The 27,874-nt window shown below is 35.4% G+C and overlaps 3 protein-coding genes across 7 annotated transcripts; 2 read left to right on the top strand and 1 right to left on the bottom strand.

Annotated features, from left to right (window-relative positions):
• The first annotated feature begins 6,897 nt into the window (after positions 1 to 6,897).
• LOC116119424 (5'-nucleotidase domain-containing protein 4) lies at positions 6,898 to 14,080 on the top strand. 3 transcript variants are annotated; one of them, XM_031405368.1, is made up of 19 exons: positions 7,102 to 7,240; positions 7,540 to 7,622; positions 8,379 to 8,698; positions 8,927 to 9,004; positions 9,154 to 9,374; positions 9,690 to 9,782; positions 10,068 to 10,151; positions 10,491 to 10,607; positions 10,982 to 11,087; positions 11,162 to 11,224; positions 11,394 to 11,447; positions 11,578 to 11,635; positions 11,989 to 12,065; positions 12,621 to 12,691; positions 12,791 to 12,851; positions 12,950 to 13,009; positions 13,125 to 13,187; positions 13,436 to 13,500; positions 13,784 to 14,080. In XM_031405368.1, the coding sequence occupies exons 3-19, from the start codon at positions 8,408 to 8,410 to the stop codon at positions 13,839 to 13,841; spliced, it is 1,620 nt and encodes a 539-aa protein (XP_031261228.1). In that variant the 5' UTR covers positions 7,102 to 7,240; positions 7,540 to 7,622; positions 8,379 to 8,407; the 3' UTR covers positions 13,842 to 14,080. The 3 variants fall into 3 exon arrangements, with proteins under 3 accessions (XP_031261226.1, XP_031261227.1, XP_031261228.1); XM_031405366.1 differs by lacking the exon at positions 7,540 to 7,622 and having other exon boundaries at positions 6,898 to 7,240; XM_031405367.1 differs by lacking the exons at positions 7,540 to 7,622; positions 13,436 to 13,500 and having other exon boundaries at positions 6,898 to 7,240; positions 13,719 to 14,080.
• Positions 14,081 to 14,876: 796 nt separating this feature from the next.
• On the top strand, positions 14,877 to 16,812 carry LOC116119425 (50S ribosomal protein L27-like). Of its 2 annotated transcripts, XM_031405369.1 has the most exons (5): positions 14,878 to 14,995; positions 15,544 to 15,754; positions 15,996 to 16,105; positions 16,204 to 16,328; positions 16,433 to 16,812. In XM_031405369.1, exons 3-5 carry the CDS (start codon positions 16,015 to 16,017, stop codon positions 16,664 to 16,666), a joined length of 450 nt encoding a protein of 149 aa, XP_031261229.1. In that variant the 5' UTR covers positions 14,878 to 14,995; positions 15,544 to 15,754; positions 15,996 to 16,014; the 3' UTR covers positions 16,667 to 16,812. The 2 variants fall into 2 exon arrangements, with proteins under 2 accessions (XP_031261230.1, XP_031261229.1); XM_031405370.1 differs by lacking the exon at positions 15,544 to 15,754 and having other exon boundaries at positions 14,877 to 14,995.
• An 825-nt stretch (positions 16,813 to 17,637) lies between these two features.
• Positions 17,638 to 23,037, bottom strand: LOC116119403 (probable LRR receptor-like serine/threonine-protein kinase At2g16250). Of its 2 annotated transcripts, XM_031405339.1 has the most exons (5): positions 22,708 to 23,037; positions 20,461 to 22,496; positions 19,940 to 20,065; positions 18,992 to 19,014; positions 17,638 to 18,471 (listed from the first exon to the last, which is right to left on the bottom strand). In XM_031405339.1, exons 2-5 carry the CDS (start codon positions 22,440 to 22,442, stop codon positions 17,870 to 17,872), a joined length of 2,733 nt encoding a protein of 910 aa, XP_031261199.1. In that variant the 5' UTR covers positions 22,443 to 22,496; positions 22,708 to 23,037; the 3' UTR covers positions 17,638 to 17,869. The 2 variants fall into 2 exon arrangements, with proteins under 2 accessions (XP_031261199.1, XP_031261200.1); XM_031405340.1 differs by lacking the exons at positions 17,638 to 18,471; positions 18,992 to 19,014 and adding an exon at positions 19,168 to 19,691.
• Between the last annotated feature and the right edge of the window lie 4,837 nt (positions 23,038 to 27,874).

The following is a 27,874-nucleotide window of genomic DNA, read 5'->3' as shown; positions in this document are numbered from 1 at the left end:
CCATAGCACAGCATTTGAGTTGTGTGATGATATGCTACATACTATACGTTGTTTACTCTTGTCATAAGCCACATGAGAGCATTCGCCAACTTCTGTCTTCAGTAAAATTTGAGTAAGATTGTGTAGCTCTATTTTCGGAAAATAAGATTGGCACAATAACTTCTTCACAAGTATAATAAATCTATATAACATTAAGAAGTAACATTTATCCTTGGGCTTTTAGATGAAAAGGAGAGAGAGCGCTTTACAAACTAATATTATTTATTGAGCAAGTAGCATTTTGGAAAACTTAATGCAAACTATCTTCTTTTCCGCAATAATACTACAGTAGCTTGCAGTTTATAAACCAAAGGATGGAGAACATAAAACAAGAGAAAAGGCATAAAATGGAAAGGAAAACAAAAAGTGGACACATCAAAGATCAAGCGGAAATAGATAAACTTCCATAGTTGCAGTACCTAGAAGGGTAAAGCCAACTCCAGCAAAACAAAAGCATTGCAAAATCTTGAACAGAATATACAACATAGGTTTTAACTGCGGGAGAAAACCAGAATGGCTAAATTTCAAGGCAGTCCTTAACGCCCTGCTCAAATTTGTCAAGGGAAGCTACAGTATCCATGAGAGCATCCGCCAAATTCTGTCTGCAGTAAAATTTTACAATAATTATAGAAGGAAAGAAAAGCAAAGAAGATAAATGTACCATTATTTCTTTTTCCTTTTAATTGATAAACGATAGTTGAGATGTAAATTTAGTTACAGTGAAGCAGCTACAAGAAACAAGTTTTATTACTCTTTTTCTTTATAGCTTCACTTTAGGCAAATTAAGATTTTCATGATGTCATGCAATATTTATTTGAAACAAGGCTCACATTATTGCCAGGAGAGAACCACTAAAATTAAGACCAAAGTGGTATGTTTCAAAATTCCTATAAACAACAGACAAACGTTTCCAAGAAAAAAATAGAAAACCAAAGGTGAAAGCTTTCTCCCACATCTGTAAGCGTGACATAGAAGACATACCTTCTTGTCGAAGGGAGTTGGATATCAGCATCACCAGCCACACCGTTGAGCAAAGTAAAAGATCTGCAGCATCAGAAGCATATAGGGAAAAAAGAAAAAGAAAATACACTGTTAATATATTAGTCATCACTACATAGCAAATAGAAAATGGGCAAAAGGGTAAACCAATTGGGTCCAACTGGTGCAAGATCAAGTAAGCAATCTCAATTTAATCCACGGACAGAGATGTTCTGTATGGCATATGCACAACGACTACCTTATAAGATCATTTAATATAGCTTCAGCTTCCAATTTTTTGGGATCCTTATTATCAAGCAACGACGCAGCATTTTTCACTATCAAACGGAATGTGCAAACCTGTTAATTACATCAACCAAAACAAAATAATCATGATTTTCATGGTTATGTAATTAATTAGAAGAATATGCATTGATTAAGCTAGTTTAAAACAAAGCCTTAATCATTTAAAAAATGAGAGTAAAAAACCAAACCTCTACGCCTGTATTGGCTTGAAATGCAACAAAGGAGTTTCTCTCTTGAGGAATGCAATCTCTAGCTGCAGATTTCAACATCGTTTGAACCTCCTCTAATTCTTTCTCCGTATAATCAGATTCTCTAGCCGCTATTCAAAACCAACTAATTGAATTCATTAAAAAGGTAAACAAGAAAAGTAGAAAGAAGAGAGTGAATTTTACTGAGCGATAGATAGGCGGAGTTTAGGATTTGTCGTGAGGCATCGATTGGGGCCAAAAGAAACTTGGAGGACTTCTTCTTTTGTTCTTTAAGCCAATCCTTTGGTCCTGCTGCGTAGAAAACAATCAATCAGGTTTTTCAATAGTGATTAATCAACGAAAGTGATGTGTGCAAGGAATAGTATTCCGTACAAATTCCAATGGAGAAAGCATTGGCTGGGTCAGGATGTGAGAGAGAAGGCATGAGACTGAGAAATGAGAGCAAAGCACAATCTCTACGGCGGAACTTAACTCCATGATTTAGCAGTTGTTGGTTTTGATGTTTGGGTGCATCTAAAAATGGTGGTTTTGGACGGAATGATAAGAGGGAAGAGAGAGTGGAGGAAGGGCTTGAGATAAGGAGCGTAACTGCCGGTGCCATGATGGAGCGTAACTGCCGGGCTTGAGATGGGTCTGTTTGTTTCCCTATCCTATTAGTCCATATTTATTTTCTTATTCTCAAAATCATAACGTAAATTATTAATCATATCGTTCATTATTCTTGCTTGTTTAGTTCATTATTCTGATACGTTTTAGAATAATAATTTAAAAAAAATAAAATTAGATGGGTATTATGATGTAGGATTTGAAAATTAACAAAAAATATCCTCTATTTTTGTTTATTTACTAAACAAAATATTAAAAATTAACAAAAATAACCCAACCCACCAATTAAATACGAACAACCAACCACCACCACCGGAGTTACCGCATCGGCACACGATCGACTAGATCTGGCCGTTCGTCTACCGATATGGCCTTTTCCGGCCAAATCTACTATTAAATCTGGTCATTAACGGCCAGATCTGGCCGCATTTGGTCATCAACGATAGCCGTATCTTGACTACAGCCAAATCTTTGGCTGTAAATCTGGCCTTTTCTGGCTATATCCATTATAGATCTGGTCGAAAAAGGCTAGATCGGCGCACTACCAACCAGATTCAGCCGGTAGTGTACCATTATACCAGATTCTGACCAACTTCCAATAGTGGTGGACGGAATCTGGTAAATGTGGATTACTGTGGTGTTTTTGTCAATTTTTAATTTTTTTTTTTAGATGTTTAATTAAATTAACAAATTTATAGGGTTTAAAAGAAGTTGAATAATATTTTGAGAATGAGAGAACTAAAGACCAATTTTCTGTTTAACTTTATTGAGAAAACCAGAATAGTATTTTAATCAATGTACCAAACGGAAACTATTTTTAATTTTTAAATCATAACTCATAATAAGCACCCAACTCTATCTAACAATAATATTTCAAAAATATTATTTCAAATAACTAAACAAACACGTTTGTTTCCCTATTTTATTCCTATACCAAATCAAAATATATATTTGTTTTCCTATTATCAAAATCATATACTAAATTATTCAACTATTTTTAATTTTCAAATCTTACCTTGTAATAACCATCCAACTCTACTTAACTAAGCAATATTATACCATTTCATCTTAAATGTCCTTCGAAACATATCCCGCTTGGCTTAAATGATACGTTCTCCAACTCCAAGCGTCTTTGATGAGGTAGAAAAATCACAAGGACGCCACAATCGCCATTTCAATAAAGAAAAAACATTGAACAGACTTTAGTTAAATTAATTCACAAAACACTTATAAATAACAATTAATAATTACAAATAAAAATTAAAAAAACATGCATCATGAAAACCCACCACTTATTCCAAGCCCTTACGCATCTCCCCTGCGTTTGGCACTCTTTCCCATTATCATATTCTAAGGCTCCGTTTGGTTCACAATTTTGTATTTTTGAGAAAAGTTTTTTGAAAAAAAGTTAAAAAAAAGTTGAATTGGACGGGTATTACGATGTAAGATTTACAAATTTAAAATACCCCCTATGTTTATTTTTTTACAAAATACCCCCTTATAATAAAATATTAAAAGTTAACAAAAACACCCCCAACCCACCCTCAAATACAGACAGCCAGCCACCACCGCCGAAGGGTAGCCGGAGTCGCCGTATCGGCGCATGACTGGCTGGATCTTGTCGTTCGTGCGCCGATATGGCCTTTTTCGGCCAGATCCACGATGGATCTGGCCGACAAAGGCTAGATTTACAGCTAAATCTGGCCGTATTTGCTATTCAACGACGGCCAACAAACGGTCGTTGACGATAACCAAGATATAGTCGTCAACGACAACCAGATCTGGCCGCATGATCGGCCAGATCCAATTGATCGTGTACCATTCCGACAGATTTCGATCACCTTCCGGTAGTGGTGGTCAACTGCTGACAATATATGGGTGGATGAGAGTGTTTTTGTCAATTTATAAACTTTTATTGTTGGAGCTAATAGTTTGGTTCTTTATTTCCTACCCTATTCCTAATCTTATTCCCAAAATAACTGTTTATTTTATTATTTAGGAAATACTATTATATTTAATTTAATTACTTTTAAACTCTTTAAGTTTATTAATTTAATTAAACACCCCAGAAAAAAGTTTAAAAATTAACAAAAACAACCTCATCCACCCATAGTTGTTAGATTTCGACAACCACCGTCATAGTGGTCGAAATCTGTCACAACGGCTTAAAAATGACCGGAACTAGCTGTTAATTTGCCAATTTGGCCGTTAGCGACGGCCAAAGAAATGGTCATCGTTGACGGTCAACGACAACCATATCTTTCCAACGACAACCATATTTTATTTTCCAAAAATATTATTCAGTATAAAATGTTATTCTAAAACACTGACCAAGAGGCTTTCCAAAAGATCTTTTTTTTCCCCTTGTTCGCGTATAGTGTAAGAGGTCTCAGTTCTCACTACTTTAGACTCAGACCCATCATTTCCCTCAACTGGCCCATAAACCCACCATGATCAGCAATTACCTACCCCACCGCATCAAATTTCAAAAATTAGGTGCATCCTATAGTTGCAAACAGTGTTTATAAATATAGAATAATATAATACATATAAAATCAAAGATCCATGTACAAATGATTGGATAGATTGTTTCACTTATCTCATCCTATAAAACAATATGAGATTGTCAAATCAATCGCAGCATAAATTACGTTGGATCCCAGTTTTAACGAATATTCAATGTTTGCTATTTCTATCCAGAGTTCTGAATTTTAAAACTTAGACTAAAGCAAGTAGAACAATTGATCCATCCAAATGGACCCCCAATTCCCAACGTGCAATGGAACAAATGCTCTGCACATTGTTCTGCATCTTTATTCTTCTGATTAAGTGATGGCATGATTACATGACACTTTCTAAGAGTATATGGGTCCATTTATTTTTTATTATTTTGAATATAATTTTGAGAATAATATTGGATAATTGAATATGAGAGTATTACAAAGTAAAATTAAAAAATTTATAAAAAAACCTATAGGTTTGCTAATTTAACTAAACAACCCAATATATAAAATTTTTATAAAATAACAAAAATACCCCCACCACCCACAATGCCAGATTCCAACCATCACCATCAGAATCTGGCCGGAAAATATCATTATGACGCGGACTGGTCGGATTTGGCGAGTAGGGCGTCGATATGGCCTTTTCTGACCAGATCCACCACGGATCTGGTCGAAAAAGGCCAGATCTACAGTCAGATCTAGCCGTCGACGACCGAAAAAGTCTAGATCTGGCCGTCAACGATGACCAAAGATATGGCCGTTAGACCTGGCTTTTTTAGCTAGATCGGTGAATTACCGGCTAGTTCCGGTCGTTTGTAAGCTGTTGTGATAGATTCCGGCTACCACTGACAATGATTGCCAGAATTTGGTAAGTATGGATGGGTGGGGATGTTTTTGTTAATTTTTAAACTTTTTTTCTGGGGATATTTAATAAAATTAATAAACTTAAGGAGTCTAAAAGTAATAAAAAATATACTAATATTTCTTAAATAACTAAACAAACAATATTTGGATAATAAGATTGAGAATATGAGTATAAATAATGTGCTAAACGCACCCTATTATATTCGCTTTTCCTTCAGCAGGCAAAGCGATAATTGGGGGTGGATTCATTTAATCATTTGCAGCAAAAGCCCAATGAATTTCATAATGAAACATCAATAATATATCCAACAAATTAAATAATCAAAACAGTGGAATCGTAGCATCCGACAACCAAAGGCAGTGGAGCAGATGGCTTTTGCATTATTCCCTATCTTTATTCGTCTCCTTAATTAATTACTTACCTATGGGAACAAGATAATACTCAAATCTTTCGCATTTGTTACGCCTTACCAAAAAAAGACATTAATTAGGCCACTATTTTATAAAGATTCTACACAAATCTTATTCCCAGCGAAATTTGCGATTGAAAGGAATTGATTGTGATTGTGATTGTCCGAGCCAGCATTCCAACAAATAACAATGACTTAGCCCCGAATTAAAAGCGAATTGTCTTGAAAATTATCATAAAAACAGTAAACCGAATGGTGCACCTCACTTTGGTGTCATTACACAGTGTCACTAGACTCATATAGCGTTGAGAAAAAACAGGAAGGAAATTCTAGTGAATTGCGTCTTGATACTCGCATTATTCTGTCGCAAGCGCAACTTTATCCACTTTTTATCTCTTTTTCCGGACTCAAAAACTTTTTAATTTCCATCATATAACCGATAGCATTACATCACCAGATATGACCTCTTTCAAAATGACATTTTTGTCTTCTTCTAAATTATCTGAGTTCACCTATTTTGTTTCTTACAAATAATTAAATATACATATTTTGATTGATATTTCAATTCATAAATCACAACCGAGGAAATTACTCAACAAGGTCATATTACTGTATATATTATCTTAATATAATGTTAATATGGTTATTGGCTACCGACTCTTCAAATGCATGTGTGTTAGGTGACAAAACATATAACAAGCTAGATTTTATTTTAAATTAAACTGAAATAAAATAATATTATTATAGACAAAAAGAAGAGAGAAAAGGGTGGTCTACGGCAACTCTCACACACACATTCACAATCCAACGTGGCACGGCATCTTGATCTCTAACCTTTCAACGGCACAACTCGTCCCACAACTTTCATTCCCACCACAAAACACCTCACCTCACTCACGCTCTCAACGTTTCTCTTCGCTCTCGTTGGCAGTGTGTTTATTCTTTTGGAACTGAAAGTTAAAAAAAAAAAAAAAAAAAAAGAAAGAAATCGCATTAGGCATTAAATTCCATTCTTATCTTTTGGCTATGGATAGTCCAATTGAAGCAACTGATTTATTAAGTTTACATAATTGTTGTTATTAGATGTCTTCTCCTCTTTCAATTACATTGCCAAGTTGTAATCGCACATTTGTTCTGGTATCCGATTCTTGTCTTTTATCATACCCGCTTACTAATCCCCAGAGATGCCTATTTAATCTCACGATGCTAATTCCTAAGAAGCCTGTTCATTTCTGCCTTTCTCTCTTCTATCCTCGTCCTTTCTTTTCTAGATTTCCGTTTCACCCCACTTTTTTCGGCTCCAAAATTGCTTTTCATAACGCCGGTTAGTACTTTTGTCACTCTATCTTTTTTATTTCTTTTCTTTTGATGGCTTAAATTTACCACTCTATAAACGTGCATTGTTTTACTGTTTGTTTGCTCTGGACTGCTCTTTTTTTTTTTTTTTTTTTTTTTTAATTATTCTTGTGTGCATACTTTGTGAACATTTAGCTCTGTGCTAGGAAAGAAGTTGTCAGGGTTTTGATTTGGTGAAATTTTGTGCGGGTTAGGCTAGTAGGTGATAGGCTATAGGTTGTTTTGGGAGCAAGAAGCTGTGGTTTAATTGAGAAATTGAATTTTTAGGTGTTTCTTGGAGCATATCTTGGAAGATTCTTAGGCTCGGAACCTAGCGTGGTGTACTCTGTGCTCTTTGGTTGGTATCTCAGGTAAGATGTTCAGTCCGTAGGAATATTTTTTTTTCTTTTTCTTTTTCCCTATCTTTATTTCCATTAACAAGAAAAGAATAAGCGTCTTGAAGTTTTTGGAATGTTGGATGAACAGTAAGAAGAAAGGCATTAGAATGAATAATGGTCACTTCACCTTAAGTATTACTTGATCAAGCACAAATCTAACTTGAGCTATCTTGCTTAGGTACCATTGTTGCTTGATGTTTTGTGAAATGAGTGAAGAATATTGTTGATCTTATAAATCTATTGCAGTAGTTAATTGCATGCACTTTGCAGAGCATGTAACAATTGTTACACGTGAAATCTGCACATTTGCATGGGCGTGAGCTGAGAGTGGTTGATGGAAATGAAATTACTCTGTTTTGTTTATTTTGTCACGGCTGAAGTGAGAAAGTTATAAATTAACTTATCCGGAATTATGGAGTTTTGTCCATTCGACGTGCAGTAATAGGAATTACATTTGTATCTTTAGCTATTAGCTCTAAGTTGTTGTTTTTGTCGTGACGTTGTTACCCGACTTTTTTGGACAATTTAGGCTTTGAATTCATGAATGTATGTTTTCGTTGTGACGTTGTTACCTGACTTTTTGGACAATTTAGGCTTTGAATTCATGAATGTATGGTTAATCAAAATCTGTTGTATACGTATATGGACTTTATGCTGTCTTAATTTAATGCTATTTTTTATCTGAAATTTACCATTAAAGCTAATAGTTGTCATTGCCAAATGAATCAGGAACTAATCAGTTGCACACTTGCTATTCGATGGACAAGGATCAAGTGACTGGTATAGGTGACAAAATATCACATTTTCAGCCCACGACCCTTACTGATGGTGGTCAAGAACCATGTATATGGTCATCTCCAGGAGGAGGACATAAGATTGATATGGGAAAACAAATCTTTTGCAACAGATCATTGAATATGAAGAACATTGTTGCTGTTGGCTTTGATATGGATTACACTCTGGCACAATACAAGCCTGAAACTTTTGAAACCCTTGCATACAATGGAACAATCAGAAAGTTGGTTTATGATTTGGGATATCCTGAGGAGGTTTGTCTGTTTCATAATTAATGCATGTATTGTGAATAATGTAAATCGAGTCACATAAATGTGTGTTAGTTCATATAACAATTTTCTCTTAGGTTAATCTAGCAAAAGCCAATTAGATCTTTTCTATCATATGATATGACTGTCATGAACTTTTATATTCACCCTTTTTATTCAGTGCTTAAAATTGGATATTGATTTTGTTGATTAAGCATGTTGATGTTTATGCAGCTGCTGGAGTGGTCATTTGATTGGAGATATATGGTTAGGGGCTTGGTTCTTGATAAAAAGAGAGGCAACATCTTGAAGGTCGATCCACAAACCATAGACTTTTACTTGGTTTTTTTCATAAATGTTTTGCTCCTTTGTCTAGCCAACTTGATGTTCATTGGTTACATAACTTCTCCTTAGTTTTTTTGAATTTAATTGGTTTGAGTTGGTGGTTGTCTATCATACAGATGGATCGCCACAAATATGTGAAAGTAGCGTATCATGGCTTTAGAGAGATGTCCAAGGAGGATAAAGTTGATGCGTATGGAAATACTCTAATACGAGATGCTTTTGATGAGCCAGACTATGCTCTCATTGACACTCTTTTTTCCCTGGCTGAAGCTTTCTTGTTTGCTCAACTTGTTGACTTTATGGATAATAATCCTGGCAAAGTCCCAAAGGGAGCTGAGTAAGAAAAACTTTTGTGCTCTCTAGTCTTTCATAATCCTCAATCTTCGGTAATGCTATTTTTAGAATTTTTTTTTGGAAATAATGGTAACTATCTTTAGGTAACATAAATGACATATAAGGTGAAATTCTTAGTTATCCTTGAAGGCATATTTTGGTCAGCATTTGTTTACCGATCAACGACTCTTGTTTTTATTCTCACAGTTTATTGACACACTCAGGGAAGGAAATTTGCACCAGTGAACTTAATACATGATTATTTGATATATATTGTTTGTTTTCTTTCTTATTATTATTCTTTGAATTATGTTCTCAGCTATGCTCGTATGTACAAAGATGTGCGTGCTGCAGTTGATTTGTGTCATCGAGATGGGACCTTAAAGCAAATGGTTGCAAAGAATCCAAAACGGTGAGGATTAAATAGGGTATCAACTTCATAGAGATGGTAACCATTTCTAAAGAGTTGTTATTCACGAGTTTTCATTTTTTTTTGAAACTATTTATTGAATAGTTTACTTTTTTTTTTTTTAATTTAAAAGAGGCATAAATCATGATATATTATACCGGTCAGCTGCCTAGTTGATAATTGACACAGTCGTTATTGGTTTCAAACTGGATTATGCGCTTGTTTACAAAGGCATATGTAGTGTTGATAGAGTGTTTCTCACTTAGATCTTATGTTGTCATCTGGTAGGTATATAAATGAGGATACCTCAATTGTGCCTATGCTGAAAATGCTCAGAGATTCTGGTCGTTCAACATTCCTAGTGACAAATAGGTATTGATTTCTCTTCATTCTGTTTTCCAAATGTCATGTTTATAGTTGGATAACAATATTACATAACGTTCATTAAATGCTTATAAATTTTTACACTGGATGCTTTATGTAAGTTTTTTTTTTTTTTTCCATATCTCAAGACCTCAGCACAGAATATTTTTTAATTGGGAAAAAGAATAATATTGGTTTCTAAGTAGTTTTACTTTGTATTAAGTAATTTTACTGTCTCCCCTTTTCTTTCTCGGTGTCATTTTCAAATTAATATCAGTTATCTGCTTGTATTTTTTACTAAGCAGAGAAAATAAACATAATATTAACCTCTTGACTAATATTTTGCAGTTTATGGGACTACACAAATATTGTGATGAACTTTCTCTGTGGATCTCGTACACTGGATGGTAGTAGTACTTGCAACTTTGATTGGCTAAAGTACTTTGATGTAGTTATCACTGGCAGGTCATCTTCTTTTGTTAGACATCCTCAACTTCTGTGTACTTTAATTTTCTCTTTTTTCCCCGTTTTATTTAAGCATGTGTTAGGTAGATGTGTTTCATATATTGCTTCACATAATGAAGGATTGCAAATTTTTAATCATTTTAAAACATCTTTAAAGTTCACTTTGTTTTTTATTATATTTGCCCCTTTTTCCTTTATACTAAAATGAATTCTCGTTAAACATTGTTCCAATTTTTGATGATTTATTGTCAAGTTCTCTTTGACCAAATTCATTTTTTTGGCTTGATGACTGCCATTTTATGATAACATCAGTAGTAGAGTTCATGTGTTCAGTCCTTAGATGTCTGACATCGAAGAAGTATCTCTTATTGCAGTGCTAAACCAGGCTTCTTCCATGAAGATAGTCGTGCCAATCTTTTTGAGGTTGAACCTGAGTCTGGAATGCTACTTAATACTGATAATGGCACACCTATGCCTCAGGTTAGTATGCTTATATCCTTTTATTCTTCTGTTACATTCATTTCACTAAATGAAGCTTATGCTTTATGAAACAGGTGGGAAGTTTTTCACCAAATTTGTTGCTGAAGGGGGAAAATAAAACATGTAGAGTTTTCCAGGTATTTTTCAGCAATATCTAAAACATAACTTAATCTAATATCATAGATCCATGTGCAACCAGGAAAGAAACAATGAAAGAAAAGATAATATATCGACTGTCAACTGCCAGATAACTTTGTAATGGAAATGGGAATAATTTAATGATTTATATGCATTTGTCGTTTTTAGGGGGGTACTGTTGGTCATCTACATAAATTGCTCTCAATTGAGTCAAGTTCACAGGTGATGCTTTATCTGATTACCTAAGTCAATATTTACCAAAGCACAATTCATCTTTTTGCCTATTTTTGTTGTTATTGCTTTATCAGCTGACTTGAAATGGTAATAGAAATTTATCGTACCATTTTAGTAGGTTCTGTATGTTGGAGATCATATCTATGGAGATATATTACGCAGCAAAAAGGTTCTTGGTATGACATTTTAATCTTTCTTTTTTTGTAGTGACAACTTTTGAATTTTTACTATATTGTCTCTTCCTGTTAACAAGATCTCAGATTGGATTTTGAATGGATTTCACTAGAAACTATTTTAGCTGCTTCATATCGTCTGAGTGAAATTAGATGTGACACGTGTCCTGGCACTATCATAATTTATCTCAATAGAGTTGAGTTGATATTATTGATTTTTTTCTGCTTAATATAAGTCTACAAGCTTGGCTTTGAGAATGTGGAAAGTATATTTAGGATGCAATGCAATAAGGGGTTATTTTCTATTTCTACTGCATAATAGAGGTTTGCTTGTTGTCTTATGTCCTGCTGAGCAGGTTGGAGAACAATGCTTGTCGTTCCTGAGCTTGAGAGTGAAGTTAAGTTGCTTTGGGGATTGAGGGATATGCGTAAGGTTGAGTTTAAAAGTTCTTGCAATGATAAGATGATATGTTATCACACTTTGTTGCAATAGTAATTTGGCATTTTCTAATTTAAAGACAAAGTTCACGTGCTATGTAACTGATTATAGTGATATTATCACTGAAATCACACTTCCAAAACATTATAGAATTCATAGTAAGATAACATAATAGTTTGCCTTGCAAGATACTAGTTGCTACCTTATATCATTGTACTGTAGTTAATATTGTGCTACAGATTGTCAAAATAGTTTTGAGGGAGAGATCATGAAATATTTTTTAAAAGTTAGAGGACTATTTCTCTAGCTTAGGTTTCCATAAACTCTTTGCTGTATTGTTTGCATCAAAGGGGTAAGATTTATTATGTCCCATTTTTTTCTTTTATCCAATATTCTTTTTCAATAAATTTCCTTCTGTACTGTCAATGTTTATACAAAGAAAAAAAAAAAAAAAACCTCTTTAGGTTGATTACCTATAAAAATAGTTTGCCAATGTTGAATCAGTTGGTTTTCATTTTACAATTAAACTTACATGATGTATTTGTACAGCAACTTCGCATTTTGAGGAATAAGCGTGATCTCATTGAAGATCAAGTACATCACTTAAAATGGTCTTTAAAGTAAGCAATTTTCTAGCATGTCATTTTTTTTTTCTCCCACTGAGTGACAATATATTGTTATAGTTTTCGATGCATTTTAATATTAAATGTTCATTTCAGGTTTGATGGTATTACTGATGATGAGAAGCAGAACATATCCTGTAAAATAGATGAATTAGAGGTTGGGGTTGTCATATTAATTTTTTAATAACCCCAAAATTCTGCCAGATAAATGGTATAAATTTAACTGAATTTTTCTTCAATGGTTTGATGTTATAGTCTCAAAGGGATCAAGTGCGACTCACTCATCAAGGGGCTCAGCTGAAATGTCACCAGAAGGTAGAATTACTTGTTTTTACCTTGTGATATATGTTTCAAATATTTAGTTACTGATCTTAGCAGCCTTTGGATTAAAACAACCACCTTATGATGACCTGTTTGTTTACAAGTACAGTTTCACAATATATGGGGACAACTAATGAAGACTGGTTATCAAAACTCTCGCTTCGCTCATCAGGTGAGATTTGATCTTTTCGATATTATAACTGTTCTGCAGACTGTCAAAATTGTCTATAATACGGGTTTGTGGGTTATTTTGAAGAAACATTTTGGTCAGTTGTTGAATTGCTCATGCTAAATAGAAGAATACAAAATTGCACATAATATATATATATATATTTTTTTTTTTTTTCCCATTACTTTTCCTTCTTTGTACTTAAAAAATGTACCATAACACCGTAATTTCATGTGTTTTGGTGATTGTAGGTTGAGAGATTTGCTTGCCTTTATACTAGCCAAGTGTCCAACTTAAGCATGTACTCTCCTGACAAATATTATAGACCTNTCAAAATTGTCTATAATACGGGTTTGTGGGTTATTTTGAAGAAACATTTTGGTCAGTTGTTGAATTGCTCATGCTAAATAGAAGAATACAAAATTGCACATAATATATATATATATATTTTTTTTTTTTTTCCCATTACTTTTCCTTCTTTGTACTTAAAAAATGTACCATAACACCGTAATTTCATGTGTTTGGTGATTGTAGGTTGAGAGATTTGCTTGCCTTTATACTAGCCAAGTGTCCAACTTAAGCATGTACTCTCCTGACAAATATTATAGACCCAGTGAAGATTTCATGCCTCATGAATTCGATATTCTGCCCATTTGAAAACTGTTATCATCATGACAAGTGGATGTCTGTTGTTTGGCTCGGGGAAGCAAAAATGAAGATTTACCAAAAAGTACATGAAGAAAAAAGGAAACTAGCTTTGTATTGTCCTTAGTAATATCCTTTTGTGTAGTTTGAAGTTGCTTATAAAAAGCTTACTTGAGGTAGTAGATGGTTGTAATTGCGTATGGATTATCCATGTTGACATCTTGGATATATACAGCACACTCAATTCACAACTCCTTTAATTAGGCCTCTGATGGTGGTAAAATTTTAATTTCGTTATGTACCTCTGGTTTCTCTCTCCCTTGTCTGGAGAAAATAGGAGAATTTGATTATGCCACCAATAACCATTTTTCTTTTTTTCCAAACAAAAGAGTGAGTCAATTTTTGGATTGCTGAAAGGAAGCTATATCATTATGAGGATACTGGTTTTTTATGACTGAAATAAGTTGGGAAAATTTTTACATAATCCGAAGGACCAAATAAATTTTGGATGCAACGAAAACAAACCAATTATCAATTATCCAACGAGGTACATATGATATGAATGCGTCTGGACTGAGATTAAAATTTTAGATGAAACATGGAAGTGGCCGTTTTATAATGCAACTCAATCATTAAACAGAGGAAAGATAAAACGTGCTTCGTGACAAAGAAAGCCTGATTAAATTGAGATTGTAAATGATGGATTTTTGGCTCCCCCTGAATCAATTGAACGGAACATAGGTTTGGTTTTATTGACACTGTTGTGTCTCGCATTTTATAGAAAACGGTGTTTTGCATGTGATACGGACGTCTTTACTCTTTACAGAGTTGCTGTTCTTAGCGCTGTGACTCGAACCCGGCCGGTCGTGAGTAGCTCAGGGCTCGGGTACCGATTCGAGTCAAGCCTGAGCCACCCAGTACTCGGCTCGCTGGTGAGCTACAGCCTACAAGAGCTCAAGCCTCAGAGGGGATATTTGTAATTTTTACAACTATGAGGGGGTTTCTGAATTTTTCATTTTCCCATAACTAAAACCCAAATTCAATTGAAACCCTAAAGCCAATTCCATTTCGATTCTCAAATCGCGACATACCCTCCCGATTCGCTGCGACCCCGACAACTGAGATTTTCCGCCGAGTCCGCCCACCCGACGACGCCGACGACTGAGGTACTTCCATTTTCTGCGTCTCCTTCTTCTTCTCCCGATTCTTCCTGATTCCCGAACTGTACATAATGTACATTTGTTAAGGATTTATTGTATATTTGTTGTATAATGTTTGTTGATTGTTATTTTAAGATTTTTATTTTTTGATTTTGTTCTTTTGGTTACTGGAAAAGATTTTTTTTTTTAATGTTTGGAAAAAATGCCTCACACACTGCCCCCACCTGTTTTATAAGAATTCTGATTTTTTTTGAGCTCGAACCCCATTTTTTTTTCTATCGAGCATGAGCTCCTCTGTAATTGCCAAGCCGAGCTCGAGCTCCTCAAAACTCGGCTCGGCTTGATAACACCTCAGGCCTGTTCTTGTATTTGCGCGAGTTTTCTGAAGGAGGCTTGAGTTGAGTTAGTAAGTATCCGGGGATGATGATGCGGGGATTTTTAACCCGCTCAGAGCTAACCTAATTGCCATTTGAAAAGACTGAAATAGCCTCTCGAGAGATCCAAACTCCCAAAAGAAGGGAAAATCTGTTGCTAAATTGTTCGTGGTTTTGTAGGCAATTCAGTCTTTTAATCAGAAAATAGTTCAAAATAAGATTTTGGGTTGTTTTGGATCAATTGGCCAAACAATCCGCTTCGGGAGCTCTTGTTGGCAAGTAAAACCCTAGAGGGATTCCAATAATTAAATAAATTGGAGGAGAATCACAGAAACAACGTCACATCGATTAAAGATCACTTGATCCTGTAACTTGAATCGCATATAGATAGGTACGCAATTTCACGTTCTCGCTGATATTACAGGCAAAACCGTAAGAGCTTGTCTTTGTAAACTTCTTGTAAATAAAGTGCAACTGAGCTTGTGTAGTTTCATAATTAGTAGATATGTTATTACAATTGATTACTGCTGAAAGGTTTTGTACTTGCGAAAGCTTTATTCATGATGAAATTTATGTAACATTTGCTTATTGTTGGATTAAAATAGTTTAAGTTGTCCTAAATATTTTCATAGGTTTAGCCCTTAGAAGAAAATGAGCATGTTTAATGCTGCAACGACATTCTGCAAGCGATTGAATGTTAAAGAGTTGGTTACCAGTGCTCCGGTGTATGGCAATCTTGCTGGTAATGTACACTTCATTTTGACATAACATTCACGACGGTGTCATCTCTTCATGATACTACTAGATAAATTTCGGTGATGATTATCTTGTTATTCTTAGATGGATCTGCTGGCGGATTGAGTTTGATGTTTAGGCGTTGGGCTACCAAAAGGACGGCTGGATCCACAAAGAATGGACGAGACTCAAAACCCAAGAATCTTGGGGTGAAGAAATTTGGTGGTGAGGTGAGTGAATGATTTATATGGAATTGGAAATTTCATAGTAGAGATAACTTTTGTTGTTTGTGGAGTTTTAATTGCTAATTGTGGCTGCTGATTCTATTGTGCAGAGAGTGATACCTGGAAACATTATAGTTAGACAAAGAGGAACTCGTTTTCATCCCGGAGACTATGTTGGAATGGGGAAGGATCACACCCTCTATGCCCTCAAGGAAGGACGCGTCAAATTTGAGACACACAAGCCGAGTGGCCGCAAGTGGGTGCATGTTGAACCCAAGGACGGACATGTCCTTCACCCTGTATATGCAAGCTGTTCTACACCACAACTGGAGACTGCCACTTAAAGCCGCTATGTTGTAGCTGATTCAATCAAGTTAGGTGTTTATTGTTCCCTTTTTGGACTTAGATTTAGGTGAGATTAGGAATTGAGGACAAAAATTGAAATAACCATGGGTCTTTTGACAATAGATACTGTTACTCATTACAAGAATTGCATGCTGTTTCAGTTTGGTTATTATGTGAGTTCTCTGTAATATTTACAGCATGGTTCTACTTGATATATATTCTTTTGAGGATGAGAAAGCAAGACAAGAAAATAAAAGTCAGTACTTTTGAGTGATGTTTCCATTTGTAATTAAGGGTTGGTGGGGCCTTTGGTTATCGGTGCTGATGTGCAAGTGAGTCCCAATCAAATTGTGATTAGTATATAACTGAATAGATTTTCACTTCTATATATATATATATCTCTTTTTTTAAATTAATTGAGTTGAAATGAAGATTTGAATGTAATGGAGACGCCCTTGTCCTCAAGTTATGTTCCCCTTGATCCCCAAGAATCTTTAATTTGAATAAAAGATATATATATATAAAGTTATGGCAAATAGATGTCTTTTATTCAAATTAAAGAGGGATCACGATGCAGAATAATTCTTGGGGATCAAGGGGAACATAGCCAGTGCGCTTGTTCAAGTTACAGACTTACAGTCATGGAAGGCAGTTTGCGGAAGTTGAAAAGCCTACATGTAACATTGTTTAATTCAGGAAGCATCCATGTTTGGACTCAAAATAAAATTGAATATGAATTTGGTAAAGCAGGTTGGATGTTATGATCACTAAAATCTGAATCATGAATTAAAATTCTAGTTACATTCGTTTTGGGGCGTTTGAATCCTGAATAATTTGGAACTTGAATATGCCGCAAGAAGATAACCTAATCTTTTACAATTTTACATGGAGATCTATGAGAAAGTATCAATTACAGGAAAATTTTGCAGCTTGCTTTCACAATCAACAAGCTCTAAAGCCCCCCCAAAAATTTAAAAAAATGTTTGAAAAATAGATTTTTTGCTTGTCTCATTTACACGAGCAGACTCTTCAGCCATATTCTTGCTACACTTAGTAGCATCCGACAATAGTGCCTACTCTCCTGAAAGGTTAGTAAGGAGATTCACCCTTTGATGAGACGGCAATTGATATATTTTGGGATCAAGAAACTTGCGCTGGGAAGGCACTCAGATGGGAAGCCACAATCCCAATCACCCTTTCAGTTAATGCTCGTCTTGCCTCTCCATATCTTGCACATCTACTGGTTCAGGGAAAATCTCATTTGATAACCTTTTATTTGAAGATGAGTGCTCAATTCCACCACTGCCATGAGAGCCTATTCTCCCCGACTGCTTCAGACCACTGATACCTTCTCTATTTGTGTGACCAGGAACAATTGCACTCTCTGATGAACTCTGTCGCCAACTACCAAAGAAAGCAGTACTCCACGACCGTCTAGATGAAGTTGTTCTCAGTCTTGCAGAGCTGAAACTCTCTTCTCTCACTACTTTAAAAGGGTTTTCCAATGCTTTTAGAATATATTTCATAGGGGGTCGTTTAGAAGGCTTTGGGTTTAGGCATGATCTGGCCACAATTGCCATTGCCCATACTTCTTCCAATAAATCTTCATCTACAATAAGAGATGGGTCAACAATCTTCGTCACCATTTCCTTGTCATATATACTGATGTATGGTAGTGTATGTTCCAACCACGCTCTTGTAGTAGCATCATCTGATTTGCTAATGCCAAGCTTGCCTGTTACAAGCTCAAGTAAGACTTTACCAAAGCAGTAGACATCATAAGCACAAGTCGCGGTGGATGAGCCTGTTCATCATCAAGGAAAATTATGGAAGTTAGAATTGATTTCCTTTCTATCTTAATACAACTGAAGGAAGAAAAACCTATGAAAAGCAATATACTCAAATTCCCTTGTAGTCTCTTCCTACCATTCACACAAAGCTGAACAATGATACTGGAAAATGAGACACAATTTATAAGTGGAAAATAGGCCTGCTTCAGCCAAGGATGACCTATGTATGAACCTATCCTAACATATCAACAGTAGGACAACTAATTATATCACCTGCTAGGAGCCTAGGACACTAGCCAAATGATCCATGTGTAAACTTTGAGATAACTGAAATTTATCAACAAAAACAATTCAATGGTTCTTTTGTAGGACAAGGATATATTTCACTGAAGAAAAAGTACAGGTTTACGGTCGAATTCAGTTAATTATAACCAGGTTGGGTCTACTGAGGGAGACGAACCTCAGTAAAACACAAACTGTGTGTCCATATTGACAAAAAAATTCTAAATCAACATGTATAAGAGAATTACGTACCAGAAGCACATGGGTCAGAGGCTCTGCATTTCAACAAAAGGAAAATGTTACTATAGCTCTCAATAAATAACAACTACAAATAAGAAAAAGAGCAGGTGTTGTATCATGAAATAAAAAAGGAAGAAATATTAGTACTAAACCTTTTTATTCGTTTCAATTTTTTTTTTTTTTTTTTTGTTGAATGATTCAAAATATTTACCATTCATGCAACCGTGATACCACCAAACAAAGTGAGAAGATAAACTGACTAGCGGCACTTCTAATAAGATATTATATTACATTAATTATGGCAAACTTCAGCACCAATGTGTCTTAATTATCTCTTCCTTCATCTGAATCATTTTGAATTAATTATGCACTATTAACAAATGTCTTTATATATGTAAGAACATGCTCACTGAGTTAACAATTATACAATCACTACTCAGAAGAAAATTGTAACTTGTATTCATGGACGCAACAAGTGGTATTCAGCTGTGGCGGAAAGGGTGACTCCAAGACAATTAAAAATTGCACAGAACATTATACACTCAAGAAACTAAGACATCCATATCCAGTCAATTGCATAAGTTTGGACATGGCTCGTTTGCACTATAATTGACCAACTAGGAAGCAGGGTAGAGTACAGCATGGATCAGTTCCAGCAACTCTTAAGCATCCTTGGTTGACATATTAAAGCATGTGTGCTGTCAATTACTATCTGAAGAAAGAAACTAAATATGAAGTCATGCAATCTTGATACTGAAAACTAAATACTGACAAGCCACAACAAGAATCAAAGTACAAAAACAAATCTTGGACCAAATCGTTTAATGCCAAAGAATATAGTAAATTAGAGCCACGTGTAACTCAGCATATACTGAGGTCACAAAGCTGCATAAGCTACTATTTTCTTCTGAATGCCCAAGAGGAAAAGGTTGACAAAGCTAATGGATGAATGGTACTTACTGTTTCCGTAACAATCTTGTTATCACATTTTGGTGAGAATCCCCTTCCTGAGCACGCACCTCACTCAAGCTTCCAAGTCGAACTTCAAATTTATCATCAAGAAGGATACTGCTTGCTTGAACATCTCTACATCCAACAGAAACATGGTTGGATTTAAGATTTACAATACCAAGCATAAGTTCTACAAAAGCTAGTTAATAATTATTCCAAGTTCCATGTGTGAATTATGAAATAAAGCAAACAATGGTAGGAACTGGCCCAAATTTGATTGCATATGGAAGTTCTGAAAACTATAAAAAGCTTGCTAGTATAGTTCTAGATTTGGACATGTCCACTTTCCGATATTTAGAAACACTTTTAAAAAAATTTGAAAGTAAAATATCATGTTGCAGCAGGCAGGAGTTCTACCATAATAATGGTAAGTTAAACCTTCATAATGGCTTTTAACCATCATAATCAACAAAAAACCATCCATCAAAATCAAGATAGAAGAATGATATCAAAAGCAAGTTTCCTTTTACCTGTGAACAAGGGGAGGGTTGCACTCATGATGTAGGTAGGATAGACCTTCAGCAGCTCCTATAGCAATTTTCAATCTTGTGATCCAATCTAGGGACTTTAAACTGTCATCCTCCAAACCAGTAATCCTGTACAAGGAACTAGCCAAATCTCCACATACCATATATTTGTAGACCAAAAGTTTATCAGTCTCATGCTCCAAGCATTGCCCCAAAAGTGGAACCAGTCTTGCATGCAAAACCTTGCTGAACAAATCCAACTCCATTATGTATGACTCTTTCTTGAAGGAATGCAAACTGACCTTTTTTACAACTACAGTAGTCCCACCTTCCAAAGTTCCCTTGAAAAGGTCTCCAGAATGCCCATGTTTGATGAGATTCGCAGCACTAAAACTACCACTTGCACGGAGCAATTGCTCATATGTAAATGAATCACCAACACCAGATACAATATTTGGATCCTTAGGAGGCAGTGGGCTGTCTCCTTCTGGAACAGGACCCACATTTGCAGTGCCTCTTTGATTTGCAGTACCCTGATCACACCTTCTTAGGACCAGTACCAGCAGCGTGACCAAAATCACAATGAAAACAAGCCCGCCGAGTAATCCCACTAAGATGAATATCCATCTCTTACTGCTCTTTGCCTGTTTTGATAATGGTGGCTGTGTAAGTCCTGGAACTCCAAAATCATCAAAACTCAACCCTCTCTTAGTGTAAAAAAGTCTACAATCTCCTGGACTCCTCTGATTTGCCACATCCTGAAAGCAATTTCTATCAAGAGTAACATTTCTTCTACTAAAAGACGCTGCACTGCCTTGAAAATAGTTACTTGACAAATCAATCGAACTAAACTTCACCAATGAAAAATTCAAATTTCCATATAACATATTGTTTGAGAAATTAAACACACCATTGGAGGAATTACCATCTGAACTCAAGCTTGGAAAAACACCCGTAAAGTTATTATCAGCCAAATCAAGAAGCTGCAAGCTATGCATTGACAACAATGCAACAGGAAGTGCACCATCAAATTTATTTCCACTCAAATCAACAACTTGCAACTGATCAAGACCTGAAAACATGTCCCCCGACAAGTGCCCCACTAGTCCATTTCTATCAACAAACAACTTCTCCAAACTCATCAACGCTCTCAATTTTGTAGGCAACGATCCAGATAACAAATTCTTGCTAAGATCAAGCTCAACCAATTTATCAAGATTTCTCAACTCATCAGGAATAAATCCCGTCAAACTATTATCCGATAAATCCAAGAATTGAATGCCAGAAAGTGAACCTAAACTAATTGGAATTTGCTCAGATAAATAATTTGAAGAAAGGTCAAGCCTTGTAAGTTTTCCAAGAGAGGAAATATTTGGTATGGAGCCAGTAAGTAAATTACGCGAAAGATCAAGAACTGACAATTCTTTTAATTGTCCCAATGTAGCAGGTAATCTACCAGCAAGACTGTTACCTGATAAATAAACCAAATTCACACTACTCAAATTACCCAGCGAACCTGGAATCGAACCGGAGACTGAACAAGAGCGGAGATCGAGAACCTGAAGCGCCGGAAACCGGAACCCGAACCAGTCCGGTATTGACCCGGGAAGTGAAAACCCGGACGCATTGAAAGAACGTAACTGGGTCAAGTTAGCTAAAGAGTCAACACTGAACCGGGGATTAAGCCGACCAATTCTGGTTCTTTTGAAACCCGAAATATTGATTCCGATAACGTGGCCGTTTTCGCATTGGACTCCCTTCCAGAACTTACACGGCTCCGCTTTTAACGGCCAGTCCCTACTTCTCAGCCCCAACGACGACCGGAGATCGAGCAATGCAGAGCGTTCAACGGTGGAGTTTAAAAGAACTTGCTGCGCTTGCACGCAGTGGATCAAGAACAGAAGTAAAACTGCAACCTTAAGTCGAAGTAGGCTGGCTTCCATGGTTGATAATAATAACAATAATAAAGTGAAGTTGATGCTCATGACAGTTTATGGTGGTTCATCTTGCGCTTCTTGTTCTTGTTCTTGTTCTTGGTCCTTGCAAAAACATTCAAAAGTATTAGTGGTGCAATATGTATTTTGTTGACCATATGCTCGTAAAATTAATATTCTCTTCTCTACTCTGTTTAACTGCATTTATCCACAACTAAGTTTGTTTTTCAGATTGCAGTAAATATAATTTCAGACAGCTCATCCAAAAATAAATACAAATAATAAATAAAGATTTGTTCTCAGTTAATATCCTTACCTCCAATCACGAGATTTGATTCTGTATTCGATGTGTGTTGTTCCTCGTTTAACGCCGATCCAAATGAATAATTTAACATAATGTACCCATTATTTCTCTAATGACTCTGAGAGAGGGTCAAAGTTTAACCAGGTGGTTCTAGAGATTGTGAGATTACAGTGTACCCACTGGCTCTGGTACGAGCTCTAGATTTTACATTAATGAACACAAGAGGCGTGCCCAACCGCCGGGTCTTCTGTCACTTTCACTGTCAACGGAGGCTTTTAATGAAACTTATTTTCAAGGTGGTCAAGGGCTGGGTTTCTATGGCTCGACCATAGGCAGCTATTTGGTTGGGTTTTGTGTCAGACATGGCAGAACCCCCCCTGTGTATATATGGCATGGCTAAGTCATCGGTCAACCAGATGGTATTCTCAAGTCTAGCCCTAATCTGTTTGATATAATAAGATTTTTATTATTATTAATCTACATATAAGGAAAGTAACATTCCTGTCACGTAACTATCTGGATTAAATTTACATTAAGGTTTGATTTTTCTTTATTAAAGTACGCCACTCGTTGGCTGACTTTTAATACATTTAGTATGTATTGTTACTTGACAGCATTGCATTATCAGGTTTTTAATTGAATGTATTAAAAAACAGTTGGGTATTTCATCTCATTTAATTATAGGTGGGTCGTTATCAAATTTATTCCCAACAAATTATTAGAAAAATAAATATTAAATTTTAATGCTTTACTAAGATCACCATTTCTTTGGTTCGGTTTTAAGATGATTTTAATGCGGGTATTATACATTACATTATAACACCAAGGTGGATCTACCATACATGACTAGGGGTCAACCACATAATTTAGAGTCAATTATGTAACAATAGAAAAGAGACAAAAACGATGTCGTGTCATACAGTGATTGAAAGTAATTGAATGTGACTGACGTGGCAATTTCCAACGCGTGAGCCGACGTGTACGCGTCTGTCATTGTCTTTTTTTTTTTTTTTGTATATTGCTTTTGGCTAATTATTTTTTCCCATCCTATTGACCCTGGCAAATGGGTGGGTGTACTCGCGGGTCAACGGATACCCGTACCCACGGATAGATACAAATAATACATATTTTAACCGTAAAAAATTGACCCATACTCAGCCTGTCCGTGACTTTTACGGGTGAACCGAGTACTACCCGCGGGTACCCGCAGACCCAAATTCAAAATTTAAAAAAAAAAAAAAAAACTTATGAATGACTCGCTCTTCAGTCGTCAGTCCTCTCACAGTAGCTCCACTCTCCCATTCTTTGACTTCTCTAACGGCAGCAGCAGTCACGGCAGCGGCAGCAGGTCACGGCAGCAGCAGCAGGTCACACGGCAGCAACATATCTCACTCACGGCAGCACCAGCACGGCAGCAGCAGTCCTCTCACGGCAGCACCAGCAGGGCAATAGTTAGGTTAGTGTGGTCTCTTAATTCAAACTAATCTTGTAGAGATGAATTGAAAGTTTGAAACTGAAAGAAGAAAAGACAAATCTTGCATGACGAAAAACTGCTCTGTAGGTTGTAGCTTTTACTGATTTTTTTTTTTTCTGTTTTGAAGAAGACGACTAGAGACTAAGAGTCTAAGACGAGTACCAAGACCAACTGTTAATAGTTGGTATCTGTAACCAAACACAGCGTTTTGGCAGGACAGACACTAAAACGCTACGTTTGACTTACTTAGATACAATTACAAGCACACCCTCCTTTGTTTACAACCTTGCAGATTACTCCTACATCCTATCTATATGCACCAATAATTCAACATATTTTAATGATTTGGTTGAAAAGAAAAGCAGGTGACCGAATAGATTTTGCTTGCAAAACATTGAGAAGCAGTCACATTTAAAACAAAAGAAATAATCTTTCTTTATTTGATAGGAGATACAAAAGAAAATGTTGCTTTAGGCAATTTTGAGTGGGGACCGTGGGGTACCAAATTTTGACTTTGATCTATAAATTCTAAAACTATTGGTGAAAAATTGAATGAAGAAAAGAAGCATTGATTTTTATGCTAACAAAAATTGTGTATTATTTGATGCATTTAAAGTCACTTTAAAAAATTCTCAAATTAATAATTAATCATGTTACTTCCTCAACATCCATGTTAAGTTATACAGAAAAATATAACAAAATTTTTATATATTAAATGTCACACTTATAACATATAAGTCAAACTTGTGATCAATTTGTATATATTATGATTTGTATTTGATAACCTTATAGCTATTAATGCAACTTGAATTCGTAAATTCGTAATTAATTTTTTTTTGGAGAATTGTTATGAATTATGATTGGTTATACTTATTGGAGTTGAGGGGTGTTGATTGTTGAGTTGGAAAAATAATCCTTTGGTAGGGCTGGTTTGCTGTAAAATATATAGGAGTGTTTTTATTTTTTTTGGACGAATTGTTATGAATTATGATGGTTAATAATTTAAATGTAAATACTTTGTTGTGTCCTTTAGATTGGCTTGGTATGGAGGACTCTACAGATTAGGAATGGGTCGTAAGTAGTAGCCGTAGGTCAACTTCCTTCTACTGGAGTACGTTTGTCCAAAAAGACGTAAAGTTTCAGACGTTTGTGGTCAATTACAACATATACAGAAGATAATAGGGAAGTGAGGGTAAAGTGTATGATTTGTGGTAAGTCTTATGCACAGGTAGTTCCAGTCATGGGACTAAGAATATGAGGTGCCATATGAAGGTTGTCCAAACGTACCATTACTACTAGTGTAGATCAAATGATGATGGATTGTGACATTAAATGAGACGTTTGAAGATTTCTCAAAAATTTATCGTGAGATAATGCAATAGGAATCATAAAACATAATACCCATATTCAATAGTGGAGCATGAAGGAATTAAGGAGTCCACATGTATTTGAATCATGAAGTCAAGCATTATACTAGGAACACCGCTAAGGCGGATTGCTTAAAGTATATTATAGGGAGAAGGAAAGGATTAAGCTTGCTTTAGAGGGTTTCGGGTAGAATATGCTGACTTCTGATATTTGGAGTTCTTGTACTATTGATGGGTATATTTCTTTAACGGCTCACTATGTTGTGAGAACTGGGAGTTATAGAGGTAGATTCTGAATTTTAGCCATATTCCTCCTCCACACTCGGGGGCTCCTTTGTCAGACATAGTGTATGATTTCTTAAAAGATTGGGGGATTGAAAAGAAAGTCTTCTTACATTAGACAATGCAAGAACAATGATAAAATGGAAGATATTTTAAAGAGTCAACTTTGTCTGCAAATATTTTATTATGTGATGATTCTTTTTTTCATGTGCGATGTTGTGCACATATCTTGAATCTGATAGTCTAAGAAGGGTTAAAGGTGAGTAGCGTGGCTCTGCATAAAATTCGTGAAAGTGTGAAATATGTTAAAGGAAGCGAGGCTAAAAGAATGAAGTTTGGAGAACTTGTTAAACAAATTGGTGTAATAAGTTCAAAAGGATTGTGAATGGATGTTCCCACAAGATGGAATTCCACTTATTTAATGCTTAAAAGTGCGTTTATATACCGTCGTGTGTTTGTTCATTTGACACTAATAGATCCCAATTATAAAAGTTGTCCTTCAAATGAAGATGGGATGGGGCGAGAGGATTTGCAAGTTCTTGCAACCATTTTATGAGATCACTACTCTTTTTTCTGGTTCCCAGTACCCCACAGCAAAATTGTATCTCAGAAATGTGTGAGAATTCAAGTGCGTTTATACGAAGAGATGGAAAATGAGGATGAAGTTTTTAGTACCATGGCAAGTCAAATGAAAGGAAAATTTGACAAATATTGGGATTCTTATATAGTTGTGTTAGCAATTGCAGCAATTCTGGACCCACGTTTCAAGTTTGAGTTTTGTTACAAAAAAGTTGATGACCTAGTAGTTGCAACAAGAAAGTGGAGTTGGTGCAACAGGAGTTGTATAGGCTTTTTGCTGCTTATGAGAGTCTAAGTGGCCATGAGGTTCCCACTGGAGATGGTTGCGGAAAGCTAGTAATCCTCATATCATTGGAGATGATATCTGTGTAAGTCAATACTCCCTAAATATTTTTATATTCTTGTGATTAATAAAGTTTTCTTTATTTGTAATTTTGCTTTATTAAATTTAACTATTTATGGTGCAGGAATTTGACTACTACAAGAGTGACTTAGTGCTACTGAGAAGTCTGAATTGGATACTTATTTGGGAGAGGCAAGATTTGATCGCATCAAATTTGCAATTTGGATGTCCTGGACCATGGAAGAAAAATAGTGATCGATACCCAACTTTCGATGATGGCCCGTGATGTGATGAGTATACCATAAACGATGTTGCTTCGGAACCAGTTTCAGTATTGGTAGCAAAGTGCTCAGTAAATATCGAGTTCACTTTACCGGAGAATGCAGAGTCTTTGATATGCATCAGGACATGGATTTGCTTATGAAGTAAATGTAAATTTTAAACTTATATTTCACATGTTTTAATATTTTTGTTTGTTAATATATTAGATAGTTAACTTATATCTTGTTAATTGTAGAAGATGAAATTGATGATGTTCAGCTGGTTGTGCCATTAAGTCAAGGGGGGGGAAGGAGATTGCATAATCAAGGGAGGTTTTATTTGTTTAGTGTGTTTGGTACTTTGTTAAACAATTATATACGTTTAATTATTAGTGTTTACATGTTATGTATGTTGAATGTTAAACAATTTATATGTTTAGTGTTTACTAATTAGTAATTACATATATATTTAGTGTTTATTAATTCTTATCTATATGGTGGAGTTTGATATAAATATGAAAATAATATTGAATTAATAATATTGGTGCAATCTAATCAAATTTATTAATCATCCATTTATTAATTAAATAAGTTAATAACTAATAAGTTTATATGGAAAACAGTAAAAATATGAAAAATGTAAAAAGCTGCTTCCATTTTCATGGGTGACCCGTGCCCGCATAGGCGGATACGGATCTGAAAATGTCGACCCGCAAGAATTTTTCACCCGTTGCTATCCAGACCATACCCGCCCAACCCATCCGTTTGCCAGGTCTACCATATTTCTAAATACATTTACCGCCCTGGTTTTCACCCATATTAATCATAATAAAAAAAAATAATTAAAATTTACCAAACAAACCCGATAGAATCA

The sequence above is a fragment of the Pistacia vera genome, unplaced genomic scaffold (genome assembly GCF_008641045.1).
Source record: "Pistacia vera cultivar Batoury unplaced genomic scaffold, PisVer_v2 Contig89, whole genome shotgun sequence".
Classification (NCBI taxonomy): Eukaryota; Viridiplantae; Streptophyta; class Magnoliopsida; order Sapindales; family Anacardiaceae; genus Pistacia; species Pistacia vera.
The sequence above is the reverse complement of the archived record's forward strand: the minus strand, read 5'-3'. Positions and strand labels throughout refer to the sequence as shown.

Coding starts and splice junctions, on each gene's coding strand:
- LOC116119424 (XM_031405367.1), top strand. CDS start 7,000: ATGTCTTCTCCTCTTTCAATTACATTGCCAAGTTGTAATCGCACATTT. Junction 9,783..10,067: donor GTTGCAAAGAATCCAAAACG/GTGAGGATTAAA, acceptor GTCATCTGGTAG/GTATATAAATGAGGATACCT. Junction 11,448..11,577: donor CAATTGAGTCAAGTTCACAG/GTGATGCTTTAT, acceptor CCATTTTAGTAG/GTTCTGTATGTTGGAGATCA.
- LOC116119425 (XM_031405370.1), top strand. CDS start 16,015: ATGAGCATGTTTAATGCTGCAACGACATTCTGCAAGCGATTGAATGTT. Junction 16,106..16,203: donor GGTGTATGGCAATCTTGCTG/GTAATGTACACT, acceptor TGTTATTCTTAG/ATGGATCTGCTGGCGGATTG. Junction 16,329..16,432: donor TGAAGAAATTTGGTGGTGAG/GTGAGTGAATGA, acceptor TCTATTGTGCAG/AGAGTGATACCTGGAAACAT.
- LOC116119403 (XM_031405339.1), bottom strand. CDS start 22,442: ATGAGCATCAACTTCACTTTATTATTGTTATTATTATCAACCATGGAA. Junction 20,066..20,460: donor AACCCTCCCCTTGTTCACAG/GTAAAAGGAAAC, acceptor TGTTGGATGTAG/AGATGTTCAAGCAAGCAGTA. Junction 18,472..18,991: donor CTCTGACCCATGTGCTTCTG/GTACGTAATTCT, acceptor GATGATGAACAG/GCTCATCCACCGCGACTTGT.